Source organism: Ostrea edulis, chromosome 10 (genome assembly GCF_947568905.1).
Source record: "Ostrea edulis chromosome 10, xbOstEdul1.1, whole genome shotgun sequence".
NCBI classification, from domain to species: Eukaryota; Metazoa; Mollusca; class Bivalvia; order Ostreida; family Ostreidae; genus Ostrea; species Ostrea edulis.
The window spans coordinates 10,176,695-10,189,594 of record NC_079173.1 but is presented as its reverse complement, the minus strand read 5'-3'; the positions used below and the strand labels follow the sequence as shown (position 1 = coordinate 10,189,594).

The 12,900-nt window shown below is 33.7% G+C and overlaps 2 protein-coding genes across 5 annotated transcripts in view; one reads left to right on the top strand and one right to left on the bottom strand.

Moving 5' to 3' along the window:
• LOC125666778 (sterol O-acyltransferase 1-like) overlaps positions 1-9,343 on the bottom strand; it is a 33,120-nt gene extending 23,777 nt beyond the window's left edge. Inside the window, exons 1-6 of one of the 3 annotated variants that reach the window (XM_056151896.1) lie at positions 9,179-9,343; positions 7,334-7,398; positions 7,073-7,209; positions 4,941-4,970; positions 1,306-1,371; positions 518-625 (exon numbers count right to left, since the gene is read on the bottom strand). In XM_056151896.1, coding sequence (XP_056007871.1) covers positions 518-625; positions 1,306-1,371; positions 4,941-4,970; positions 7,073-7,209; positions 7,334-7,398; positions 9,179-9,251 — 479 coding nt within the window. In that variant the 5' untranslated portion in view covers positions 9,252-9,343. The remainder of the gene's footprint in view (positions 1-517; positions 626-1,305; positions 1,372-4,940; positions 4,971-7,072; positions 7,210-7,333; positions 7,399-9,178) is intronic. The other 2 variants (XM_056151893.1, XM_056151895.1) reach the window with 2 other exon arrangements.
• A 13-nt stretch (positions 9,344-9,356) lies between these two features.
• The window catches only part of LOC125666764 (uncharacterized), an 8,941-nt gene continuing 5,397 nt past the window's right edge, over positions 9,357-12,900 (top strand). Inside the window, exons 1-4 of one of the 2 annotated variants that reach the window (XM_048900047.2) lie at positions 9,357-9,382; positions 9,634-9,752; positions 11,538-11,570; positions 11,939-12,286. In XM_048900047.2, coding sequence (XP_048756004.2) covers positions 11,546-11,570; positions 11,939-12,286 — 373 coding nt within the window. In that variant the 5' untranslated portion in view covers positions 9,357-9,382; positions 9,634-9,752; positions 11,538-11,545. Of the gene's footprint in view, positions 9,383-9,581; positions 9,753-11,537; positions 11,571-11,938; positions 12,287-12,900 lie in introns of those variants that run through there. The other variant, XM_048900046.2, reaches the window with a different exon arrangement.

Sequence of the window (12,900 nt, the reverse complement as noted above, 5' to 3'; positions counted from 1 at the left end):
CTGTTCATGAATAAAGTAAACACACATTGATTTACAGAGAATTCAAACTGCAAGGACTTATCTGAAGTTTTTATACATAGTATCAGTGAATCCTTTTCCCTGTAAAAATCAGATCAATCAAACCCAAAATTCTTAGTGATTCTACCCTTTTAGATCAACAAAAGTTTATTCAAACTAAACATTATCAAATGTTACCTCCCCTCCTTAATGAGATCATACACCAGACATTATCAAATCTTACCTCCCCTCCCTAATAAGATCATACACCAGACATTATCAAATGTTACCTCCCCTCCTTAATGAGATCATACACCAGACATTATCAAATCTTACCTCCCCTCCTTAATGAGATCATACACCAGACATTATCAAATGTTACCTCCCCTCCTTAATGAGATCATACACCAGACATTATCAAATCTTACCTCCCCTCCTTAATGAGATCATACACCAGACATTATCAAATGTTACCTCCCCTCCTTAATGAGATCATACACCAGACATTATCAAATCTTACCTCCCTTCATTAATGAGATCATACACCACAGTATTGAGGCTGAACACAATCAGGATGGCGACAAATATGTGGTAGATGGTTTTGACATCTTTGACTTTGAACAGATCTCTGAAAAGAGAAGAATTTTTAAATCCTATGAATCCTGCCTATTTGAATTCATCAACATGTGAAGACAGGGTGAGATTGTGCAATGTAAAGGGAATTTATTGCCTTTTTTTTAATATTAATGGTTTGAACATATTTCACTAAAAAGTTAAAGGAAGCAATTGAGATCAGGGACAAATTCTGTGAGTTAGGAAAACCTCTCCATAACGATGTCCGTTATAATGATGTTTAAATACACTGGATATTTTGTATGTCATCTCCCTAATGATGTCCAGGCATTATAATGATGTTTGAATACACTAGATATTTTGTACGTCGATCATCCCCCTAACGATGTCCGTTATAATGATGTTTAAATACACTGGATATTTTGTATGTCATCTCCCTAACGATGACCATTATAATGATGTTTAAATACACTAGATATTTTGTATGTCATCTCCCTAACGATGTCCGTTATAATGATGTTTAAATACACTGGATATTTTGTACGTCATTTCCCTAACGATGTCCATTATAATGATGTTTAAATACACTGGATATTTTGTATGTCATCTCCCTAACGATGTCCGTTATAATGATGTTTAAATACACTGGATATTTTGTACGTTGATCATCTCCCTAACGATGTCCATTATAATGATGTTTATAAATACCCTGGATATTTTGCAACTGATACCTACGTTAGTACAGAATTCCGAGGCATAAAAACTTTATCTGGCAGCTCCCCATCTTTTCTCTTCTTTTTACTGCAATGTTAAAGAGAAGATTTTGGGTCAAAATTATCATGTATAAACCTCTAAGTCAGTTAATTTGCATATCAACGATACCAAAAAATTGAATCCACAGATCTTGGAAATGTCAGTATGTTTATATGACTCAATATGATTCTTCTATACTCTTGTAAAATTCTATTCCTAATTTCCTACATATACATTAACATGTAAAAACTTTAAAACCCTATTTCAGCCCCATATCTGAGCCCCAGGGGTCATGATATGATCAACTTCTGCTCGACATGGGAATGCTTGCATGTCAATATCTGAGTATTCTTCAGGAGAACATTTCTGAAGATTTTTTAATTAATATAAGCATGTAGTTATTAATTCCCATGAAAAATTTTAATCCCTTATTGAGTCCCCACCCTATCCCTTGGGGACAATGATTTGAAGAAAATTAAATCTGCTCTACCTGAGGATGATTGTATAGTAATTAAACAATAAAATGCTTTCTTTGTTGTTTTATCGGGTGATGAAGGTAGCTAGCATGGCAGAAAAAAATCATAACCTGCACTGCATAAGCGGGTTGTGTAATTTTTTCTGCAACTATATATTGCAACCTTCATTACCTAATGAAACAACAAAGAAAGACATTTTATTGTTTATGTTCATATTTTTACAATTTTAAATTTGCCTCACCCTACTTTTACTGTTTCTTGATTACCCCCCTTTGGAAGAGGCCCTCCTTTTAAACAATTTTGAATCCTCTGTGCCCAAGGATGCTCTAGACAAAGATTGGTTGAAATTCAACTAGTGGTTCTGGAGAAGTTCAAATTGTGTCAAGTTTACAGACGGACAGGCATATTAGGGGTGATCAGAAAAGTTCACTTAAGCTTATATTAGCTCAGGTGAGGTATTTAACAATTCATTATCATTGAAATAGATTGACTATATCTTTTCAACGTCATATATGACAGTAACCAGTCTAATGAAAATTAGATCTTCCATCCGTTCCACTGTTTTTTTATATGTCGCTTGGACGTATCGAAAACCAGGGAGTGGATATAAGTCTATAGATCTAATTTTGATGAGATGTTAAATTTTGTCAGAGATATATTGTTAGTGTAAAGCAATACACCATCCACCAGTCAGAGAATTGCAGGGGACAAATTTTATATGAAGATGCCGGGTCAAACCGTATGAAAAAGTAGGTTAGTAATGACAAAATCAAACGTTATCTAATAATTGTTCACTATTATAGACACTACATAGTAAGTTTGTTACTAACTTATGAAAACACTCCTGACTTTACAACTGCTACAAACACTAATTAAACTAAATTTATTTTCATTAATTAAAATGAATACAATTTACTGTATGGTATAGTAATTCATTTCCATGGTTTCACAATAATGGAAATTAAGCATTACTTTAATTCAAGAGAGATAAATTTGAACACCCCCCCCCAATAAAAAAAAAACCACAATCCAGAGTTGCATTTGATAAAATTTATCATGTCGGTTTCATTAAATGTATCATAGAAATTATCATAACATTATACATGAATGTATCATTAAATGTATCATAGAATGTTCATGTAGCTGTAACAAATGTCTAACTTTTCCATAACTTAAGTATAACTTTCTGATAATATTTTTTGTAACTTTTATGAAGTATAACTTTTTTGAAGTATAACTTTTTGATAACTTTCATGCACTTGTTGTATTCATGTTGAAATAAAATATGATAACTTCTACATGAGTATAACTTTTCTGTACCCGAGTTATAATAAGTAAAGAATAACTTTATTTGAAGAAGTGGTTTCAAACTCCGATAACTTTGTTATAATTTTTGGTAACTTTTCTTAGTTTTGTAACTTTTCTTAGTTACAAAAGTTATATAATTTTTTTTGGTATTAACAGGGCAGTGCTAGATTCTGCTGCACAGGACTATGACTTCGTCAATGAATCGATGTGCATGATACCCACCAACAAGCCGGTCATTTCATGTTTAATAGCATTTGATAATTTTGTTTCATATTAATCTTATTTACTTCCTGCATTAATATACTATTCAACCAAAATTTGCCTTCTGCAGTATGAATTTGTAATACATTTTTCTACATTTATTATACATGTAACCCAATTAACTTTAAAATTTTCATTCACATGTCACATTATTCAGTGAACATCCAAACTCTGCATTCTAAATCTTGAACTCTTCAAAGCATAACCTGATCATTAAATATCAGGCCATTGGATTTCGAAATGCAACTTACACAAACTTTAAAATAAAAAAAAGAGAGCTAGTCTCTCTGATTTCGCAATATCACTATTACAAAATTTTCAGAATATCAAGAGGAAAAATCAAAATGAATTGAAATATGCATCTTTGATCTTGTCATTTGAATGATTGACATAATTGGGTCTTAACAGATCATTAAATATAATGTAGCTTAATGAGTTACGATTATTATTTCTTGCTTATGAATTAGTGACTATTAAGAAGTTTTGAAATTCAAGCTTCCTCATAGGGCTGGACAGTTCATCATCATCAATTTAAAAGCATATAATTATAACAGTTGTGTATATTAGGGTTTCGAAATACATGTATGTAATAATTCGGACATTTTACAGTGACTGAACTCTAAATTTAAAAAAAAAAAAACCTAAACAAGTACTAATCTTGTTACATCATCAATACAAATCCCTATTAGTATTTGTACTAGGAATACTGTTTACTTTAATCATGTTTTAAAATATATCATCAGCTATTTTAAGGATTGATTGACTGATGTTTTCCGCCACACTCAACAATTTTTCAGTTATCTGAAACGTTATTTAAACGTAATCTAAAAACTTGGCTCCAGTTTTTATTGGTGGAAGAGAGAAACCAGATACAGTGTACCTGGAAAGAGACCACCGACCTTCCGAAAGTAAACTGGGAAACTTTCTCACTTACCGGCGCAAGCGGGATTCGAACCCGCTCCGACAGAGGTGAGAGGACGTGTGAATTTGAGCACGATGCTCTAACCACGGCTATTTTAAGGACACAAAGAACAAATATCAATGTGATAATATAAAATCAGTGAGTGTATAAAATTAATATAGACTATTTGTTCAGTTTGAATTCATGGGATGGATTCAAATTTCTGTTTATTAATAAATGACCAAATGAAGTTCTACTAAAATGAAATGTGCTCATGTCTCTGCCAATGTTAAACTTTATAATGTTAGAGTCCATAAATAGCAACACTACATTGTATATTAGTATTGTGACAGGCTTCTGAAACAAATATTATCCTTAAAAAAAAAAGGTCAACAATTAAGAATTAATCATTGGTCACTAGGGTCCATCACCAACTGCAAACACCTGCAAACTGAAAAAAAAACCAAAAAACCCAAAAACTTCCACTTCTACCATAAAGAAAAAGCAATTCCAGCATGCATAAGATTATAGGTACAAGTCAGCTGAGAGATAAATATAGAGAAGTAAAATGAATTAAGTGAAATCATTTCTATTATGTGAGGGATGTATTAGAATGTATGCATAGTCCGTTTAGAAATGAAAGAAAGATAAAACCTTCTAGTGTTACATACATTACATAGTCATGCCTATAGTCTGAAACACTGTAAAACAATGGAAAGCAAATCAATAATTCTGTCATCTCTAAAGATGTTTTGACAGGTGATGAAAATACATATCAAAAAGACCAAAGCATGACTATATAGACATTTCAAATATTTTGTAAATAAGGCAATATGCTGCAGGGTCTGCAGAGTTACATAAACAACCATGGTGTGCTTTTCTCATTTTCATATTATAGCAATAAACAAAATTGTTGGTTCAGATCCACGGACAATTATAATTTCAGTTGGAGCTAGTATAATTATGACTCATATATTCCTGTATAATCATAATTATTAAATTTTATATTACTATTGAAAATGAGAATACTGGGAATTGACACTTAATTGAAGTTCTCATGGCCGTATAAAGCAGGAAGTGTCCTTAATACACACAGCATACAGAACAGGAAATTTCCACTCTTGAATAAAAGTTTTGATTTACCTTCTACAGATCAAAAGAGAGAATGAGAGCTTTTAAATATAAGATTAGTTTAAAAGTACATGCTTTTATAATGTAGCCAAATCAAATAACCTGGGTCTGATTCAGTCTGACCTTCATAACCTCTTGTTTATAATTTCGATTGTCTCATGTAACAATCAAAATGAACTAGAGACCCATGGGCCACACATTGCTCACTTGTCAACTACTCAATGAGTCAACTTGGCTCACCTGTTGTGATTTTTGAAAGATTTGTTTTCAATCTTTATTCTCGTGGAAAATGTTGACCCCATGTGATGGTGCCAACCAACTAACCAAGAGTCACGTACAACAGAAATATGACATATGGTCATGCCATTGGTATGAAATGTAATGAATCTAAATCAAAATACCTTAAACAGTTCAAAAGACATTGCTTAACTTTTCTTAAAAGTAGGTCAAAATTTAAGATCAGGGTTACAAGGTCAAAAACTTTGGTACCAAAAGAAAGGTCTTGTCACAAGAAGTGCATACATGAAATACGAAACTTTTAAGATGTACCAGTGTACCAAGTTTGATGTCAAGCATGGGGTTCTCAAGACATTAAGTGGTCTCAGTATATTCCAGTGTCCAGTTTGACCCTTGACCTTTGACTAGGTGACCTCAAAATCAAAAGGATTGATGTACTCATCACAATGTACCAGTGTACCAAGTGTGATGTCTGTCAAGCAAAGGGTTCTCAAGACATTGAGCGAACAGTACTTTCCTTTGTCCAGAGTTGATTGACCCTTGACCTTTGAACCTAAAATCAATAGGGGTCCTCTTCTACTTATAACCAACCCACAAATAAAATATCCTTATAATCAAGTGAATGGTTCTCAAGAACATGTGGTCCACCAACCAACCAATGTACTGACTGACAGCTGCAAAGCAATATGCCCTCTTCTTTGAAGGGGGGGGGGGGGGGGGGCATAATTATCAGCAAGATTAAAGTTTTGGAAAGACAGACAGGACAATAAGAGGCCCATGGGCCACATCACTCACATTTGTAAGTCACCTTGACCTTGTTGTTGTAATTTCAATCAGGAAGGTTTTAGTTAAATTTTCACTTTTCTGGCCCAGCGATTCTTGAGAAGATTTTTCCTATACATCAGCATTTAAAACTTTGATACCCTAAGGTGGCCCCACAATACCCCCAGGTACCATGAATTGAATAAACTTGAATCTATTCGAAGCCTTGAAGCTTTCAAGTAAATTTCAAATTTTCAGGCCCAATGGTTCTTGAGATTTTTAAATGACCCTACCCTATTTTAACCTTTTATTGATTTTGACAAGGTTGATTGAAATTGACCCAGCAGTTACATGTATGAAAAAGAAGTTGAAAATTTTAAAAGTTTACGGATGGATGGACAAATGTGATTAGAAAATCTCACTTAAGCCTAAATTTGGGTCAGATGAGCTAAAAACAATACCCCCCATCACAGGGACATAACTTAAACCCATACAGCTAAGAAACATTTGTATTTTGATATGGTATAGTGTGACCCTACTGCGACTCTTCAAATGAATTTGTTTCGGTTCATTTCCTGTATATATTTTATAGTATATCAAAGAGAAGCTGACATTAATTGGTACACAGCTTCTATCCCCTCTTTCATCATGTTCGCTGTCGGTGTTCTCTTACCTAGAGTGAAGATCAGAGAAACTGACATTGTTAGATAGACCCTCTCCTTCTTCGACCTGTTCAACCTCCTCTATAAAGCCATCCACAAGACTATCTAGTTCCTGGATGAAGGCCTGCTGCAGGTCTTGTTTTAGTTGCTACAATATTTCAACACATTTGTAATTCTGATTTGAAGAGCTTCAGGAAACGCGTTTTTTTTTTTTTAAATACACACTAACATACTTGTGTATGATAATTTAATAGCCCACTTTCATTACTCACCTGTGCTTGTGATTTTATCTTGTGATAGCCCATTTGCGAGTGCATCTTGTTCCTCCAGGTTAAATCTTAATTAAATTAAAAACATTAAAAATGCATCAAATATAAGTTAAGTGTTGATTACATCTACAAACTTGATTAATATGTCACAACTATAATATTGAATTATCAGCATTCAAAACAATGACATGTAATCACTACAATTAGGCTGAAACAAGTTTTTTTCCCTACCCCATCTTCACAAGTCAAGGGTTATTGTGAAGATGTCCCTACCCCAGAATTTCAGTTAGAAAAATTCCAAGTCAGCAGCTTCGTGGCCAGGTAACAGGACAATCATACATTTTTTTTTTTGGCCAGAAAAGGAAGTATTTGTACAAACATCTAAGAATCATGACAGTACTGTGACCATAAATTAGACTCTGACCTTAATACTTAAACTTCATACATAATGATATCATTATAGGCATTAAGACTTATAGCATGTGGTTGCACTGGTAGATCAATGAACAATATGATATAAATTGTGATGCATTAGCGAGTGTTAGGACATATGCTTAATTCACTAGCATATATAGTATTACTATACATCTATAAATTTACTAACAAAAATATGCGTCTTGTTCTCTTTATCGCAGTTAACATTAAGCCGGGTCCATATCCAGGGTTGGCAAAAAAAATGGTCAATATGAGTACATGTATTGACCAGGCCGGTGGTCAATACTGGTTAAAACCGGTCAATACTGTCTGTATCAGTAAATAACAATCTGGCATTTGTTTAAAATTTTCTTAAATCACATACTGGGCCTCAAGACCATAAACTGTTGATTGATTGATTGATGTTTTCCGCCACACTCAACAATTTTTCAGTTATCTGGTGGCGCCCAGTTTTTTATTGGTGGAAGAGAGAACCCAGATACAATGTACCTGGGAAGAGACCACCGACCTTCCGAAAGTAAACTGGGAAACTTTCTCACTTATCAGCACGAGTGGGATTCGAACCTGCACCGACAGAGACCATAAACTGAGAATAGACTGAAGTCAAAATTTTTATTACTTCTACCTTGAAATTTATATAGCAAAGGCAGTCACAAAATAAATTGTTGATTTATGAAGAAATTAAATACAAACATGACAAACATATATATATATACTGAAAATTTTATGGATCTTGGACCTACAATATGTACAAAATACCTGAACCTACAACATTAAAGCAAACATTTTATTGCCCAATGCAAGTCAAAGTTTGAATGACCTAATGAAATCGTTCATCAGTTTAGAATTGAATACTGAATGTAAAATGTGAAGTCTGTAAAGATATAGGTACATGTAATATGTGGTTGTTTGGCTTGATTTTTATGAATATTGCATCTCATTGTAAAAAAAAAAAAGGTTCATTTGAACTTTGATGTCTGATTCAATCATTAAATTCGAAGGGGTAAATGTCCTGATGTTTAGTACAATGTCCCAATAAGCAATTCAAGGAAAACTAGATTTAAAGTCGATATAATTAAACAAAATGAATAAACTAAATAATAATATTAATTATATAGGCCTATCGGATATATATATATATATATATATATATATATATATTACATTTTTGTAAAGCTTCTGAAGATGTAATGAAAGCGCTAAAGCTGTACGGAGGATTTCTGTGTTTTCTTTTCATATTTTTTAAATATATATATATATATATTCACTGAGTCTGTTGGATCATTGGATTTAACTAAAGCCGCCAGCTGATCAGGTTAGCGTGGTATTCTTAGATACGATACTACGATACCTGTACTAACCTTCTACACTTTCAGCATTCTTAGATCTATATACTACGATACCTGTACTAACCTTCTACACTTTCAGACACTGGTCGATGGAAACCATTTTCTGTTGGTCTACCGGATCTATCTCCTTCACTCATCTTTCCTTTAAATGCGTTTTAAAACTAATGTGTTTTACATGCACGAAGTCCAAGTAAACAGATTTCGTCATCACAAGCTAAATGATTGGTCCTCACGTGTCTACTTGAGACAGGAACCAGTCAAATAGAAAGTAAGTTTACAAACCTTTCTCGACTTGCTGAATATATTCCGAATTTAACGCTAATCATTATGCAACATAGGATGACAACATTGTACCATCACACACACTTTGAATAAGATCACTTTGATTTACTGACCAAGCAACATAGAAGGAAATAGTAACTTGCTTTGGATTTGTATCCCCCCTCCTTTTTTTTTTTTGAAGACTCGAAATGCTTAATGTTTGAATTAACTTAAAATTGTACTTTCGTTTTTGTAAAGGGAAAGGGATCATGAGACTGAGAGAGTGTTTCAGAAGACCTGCATTGCAGATTGCTGCAATTATTTAGACAGATGAAACATCACAGAATTTAAGGACTATATACTGCAACGTAATCAATGTATGTAATATAAATTTTTTTTTTATTTATTCACCAATCAAGGGCCCTCAGGGGGCATATACAAATTAACAATTAAACATTATAACTACATGATACAATTTACACATGTGTACCATATACACGTTAAGGGTTTCTACATTGACATAGGTATTGAATTCTCATCACAATACTGATTGGAAATGTACTGTACAATAAGTGTGCTATATGGGAAGTAAAGTAAAACAATATTATAAAATGTTGTCACAAGCACAGAGGGTACCAAGGGACGGTGCCTGAGCCAAGTCATCAGACTGGCAGTCTTGTACCCCAAGTGTTTAAGACAGCTTATAAGATTCAATACCTATTGATAAGTTGATGGTGGCATCACAGTGGCTCGTCACGAATATATTCTCATTAGATTGTTAGAGAAGGGTGTGTCAGGTCGATCCGTCCCACAGTCCCTATATGGTCCGTCCCCTGGTCGATTTTGATAAGTCGATCCGGCTCTCCAAAATTTTTTTTATTAAAGATATGATAAAAGATTGATTACTTAAGAAAAAAGGGATGTTTTTCATTTTATATTTGCAGTTAATTATCAAAATGAAATAGCTGTTGGAGTTAGGTATGTAAACAAAATTCTTTATACAACCCTTCGGCTTTATCATCTTTGCAAAATGAGGGTTTATAATTTTTGTTTGAAGTGCAATATAATCAGTACATATGACCTTTCCTTATGAAAAGGTGTGCTCGTTAATTATTGTAAAAACATCGTTATTTAAGTTTGTTTAGCAATGTATGTAAAAGTGTGTCCATTATCATTGTGAAAACACTTTTAGAGTTTTTATAATTGCATTGTTGTGCAATCTTTGATCATTAATTGTGAGCTTACAATTTAACTGAATTATTAGAAGTTTAAAAAAAAAATCAAGAAGTTCAAAGAATTGCTCTGAGCTTAGGAATATTTTTGATCAACTGTTTGAAACCAAGGGTATATAAGCCAATCTTCAAAATGGCCCGTCATTCTGACAATGGAGTTTCTATGCCAGTACTGTCACCGGGAGGTCCGACCCCGGCAGCAAGCATTATAGAGTGCGAAAGGTGCAAAAAGTGGCAGCATTGTACATGCAATACAGGTTTACCATTTTATTCATATTTCATTGCTTAATGGTTGTTTCATCACAAAATATGTTAACGTTGATCTGCAATCAATCCATAAATACCAGAGAGCATATTTGTCAAGAGGATATTCGCAGATGAATTAAACAAATAACACTTGGAAAAATTATAATTAAAAAACATAGTAATTATTTTTTCTGGGCTGGATCGACTAGGGTCAGTAGGGGATGTATTAACTAGGGAATGGATAGTCAGGGATGGATTGGTAATGGGACGAATCGACTAAGGGACGGATTGGTAATGGGATGAATTGACTAAGGGGCGGATTGATAATGACTAGGACGGAACGTCCAGAAATCTTAGAGAAGTCAAGAAGCGTAGCCTTCATCAACTACAGCCTAAGTGAATTGCAAACTACATGTGGATGTGGATGTATCATATGGAGGAAAGAAAACATACATATATGAATTGGATATCAGGTGTATACGGACAATATCTGTGTTATACCAACATATGAATATATGAGTATATATATTTTCTAGGCATTGAAGGGGTCCCACCTTTTGCCAACTTTAATCATTGTTAACAGTAAATTTAAATGCTTGACTGTGTAATATCTGGATCAGATTTTTCTACAGTATTTAAAGATACATTGATCATTTAATTAAAAGAATTTCTTTGATTTTGCAGGATTTAAAATGGCTGTCAATCAGACTTGCAATAGTAAGTATTTTTCAAGCAGCCAACAGTAATGTAGTGAATTTACATAGGAAAATGGAGAGTTAGGATTTAAGCAACGCAGACTAATTATGAATTACCTCTCTTGTGTATTCAGAATCTGGGTGGTCTATTATGTATATTGTGAGTTATCTAAAGTTTGAACGCATTCAATTCTTAAAAGCTATCAGATTAAGATATAGTTCATCTGCCCACTTTGCATTATGGAAATTGAAACTTCCATGAGACCGAAGTTGATCATTTGTGTGGACTTGGACCTTTTATAATTTTATATTCACTGAAGAAACTCATTCAAATATAAAAGTATTCATGTAGCATAGCATAATATTGATTGCTTTCTTTATCTGTTTTAGCCAACAGAACAAATGCTGAGAGAATTGAAGTGGAGCTTTTAAAGTTTTTAGAAGACCATATTTATACAGGATCAGATTCTCTGCAGAAAATAATGTTGTATCTAAAGCAGCATGTCCGGTCCAATGTACAATCTGTCACAGAAGTATTCGATGCACTCAAAGCTAAAGGAGTGATATCGTTAGGAAATTATAAAATTCTGAGTGATGGTATCTTGGATGTAAGGATAACCCAGGGGATTAAGGATTTTGAGAAGAGGATCCATGCTGAATTAAGGAGTGGGTGTGACGAGTCCAACCAGCAGTCTACCTCTTATGATTCTGCAGCAAACTCCCAAACCCCTGATTATGGTGATTCTATGATGTTTAGTTTGGTTTTAGAGCCTCACCAGGCTGGAGGTTATAAAACTTTACCATACTCAAACTCAGCCTTATTTGTTTGAATACAACTCTGAGCAAGCTCCAAGCATATTCCAAAAATCATGAGAATGTACAGTATGAGAATAATTTTATAAAAGTTTTATAATCTTCACTTTTGAGTATGAGTATGATTTAGAGCATGGAGTTCCAATTTGAGTATGAAAACGTGCTCGAAATAGTTTTATAACCTCCAGGCTCAAGTGAGTTTTTATGATCATATTTTGTCCAGCGTCAGTGGTACAAAATGTTTGTCCATCTGCAAACTTTTAACATTTTCGACTTCTTCTCATAACCACGGGACCAATTTCAACCAAACTTATAATTGCCATAAAGTATCTTTTGGTAAAGGGATTTCAAATTGCTCCAATGGAGGGTTGCACCCTTTTGAAAAGGGGTGTAATTAAGAAAGTGAAAATATTGTGACATCTTTTTAAAGACCTTCTCAAGAATCACTGGACCAGAAAAGATAAAACTTATGTGAAGGGTTTCTGATGAGTGGAGATTCAAAATTGTTTAAATCATGGCCCCCAGAAGTAGAGGGAATC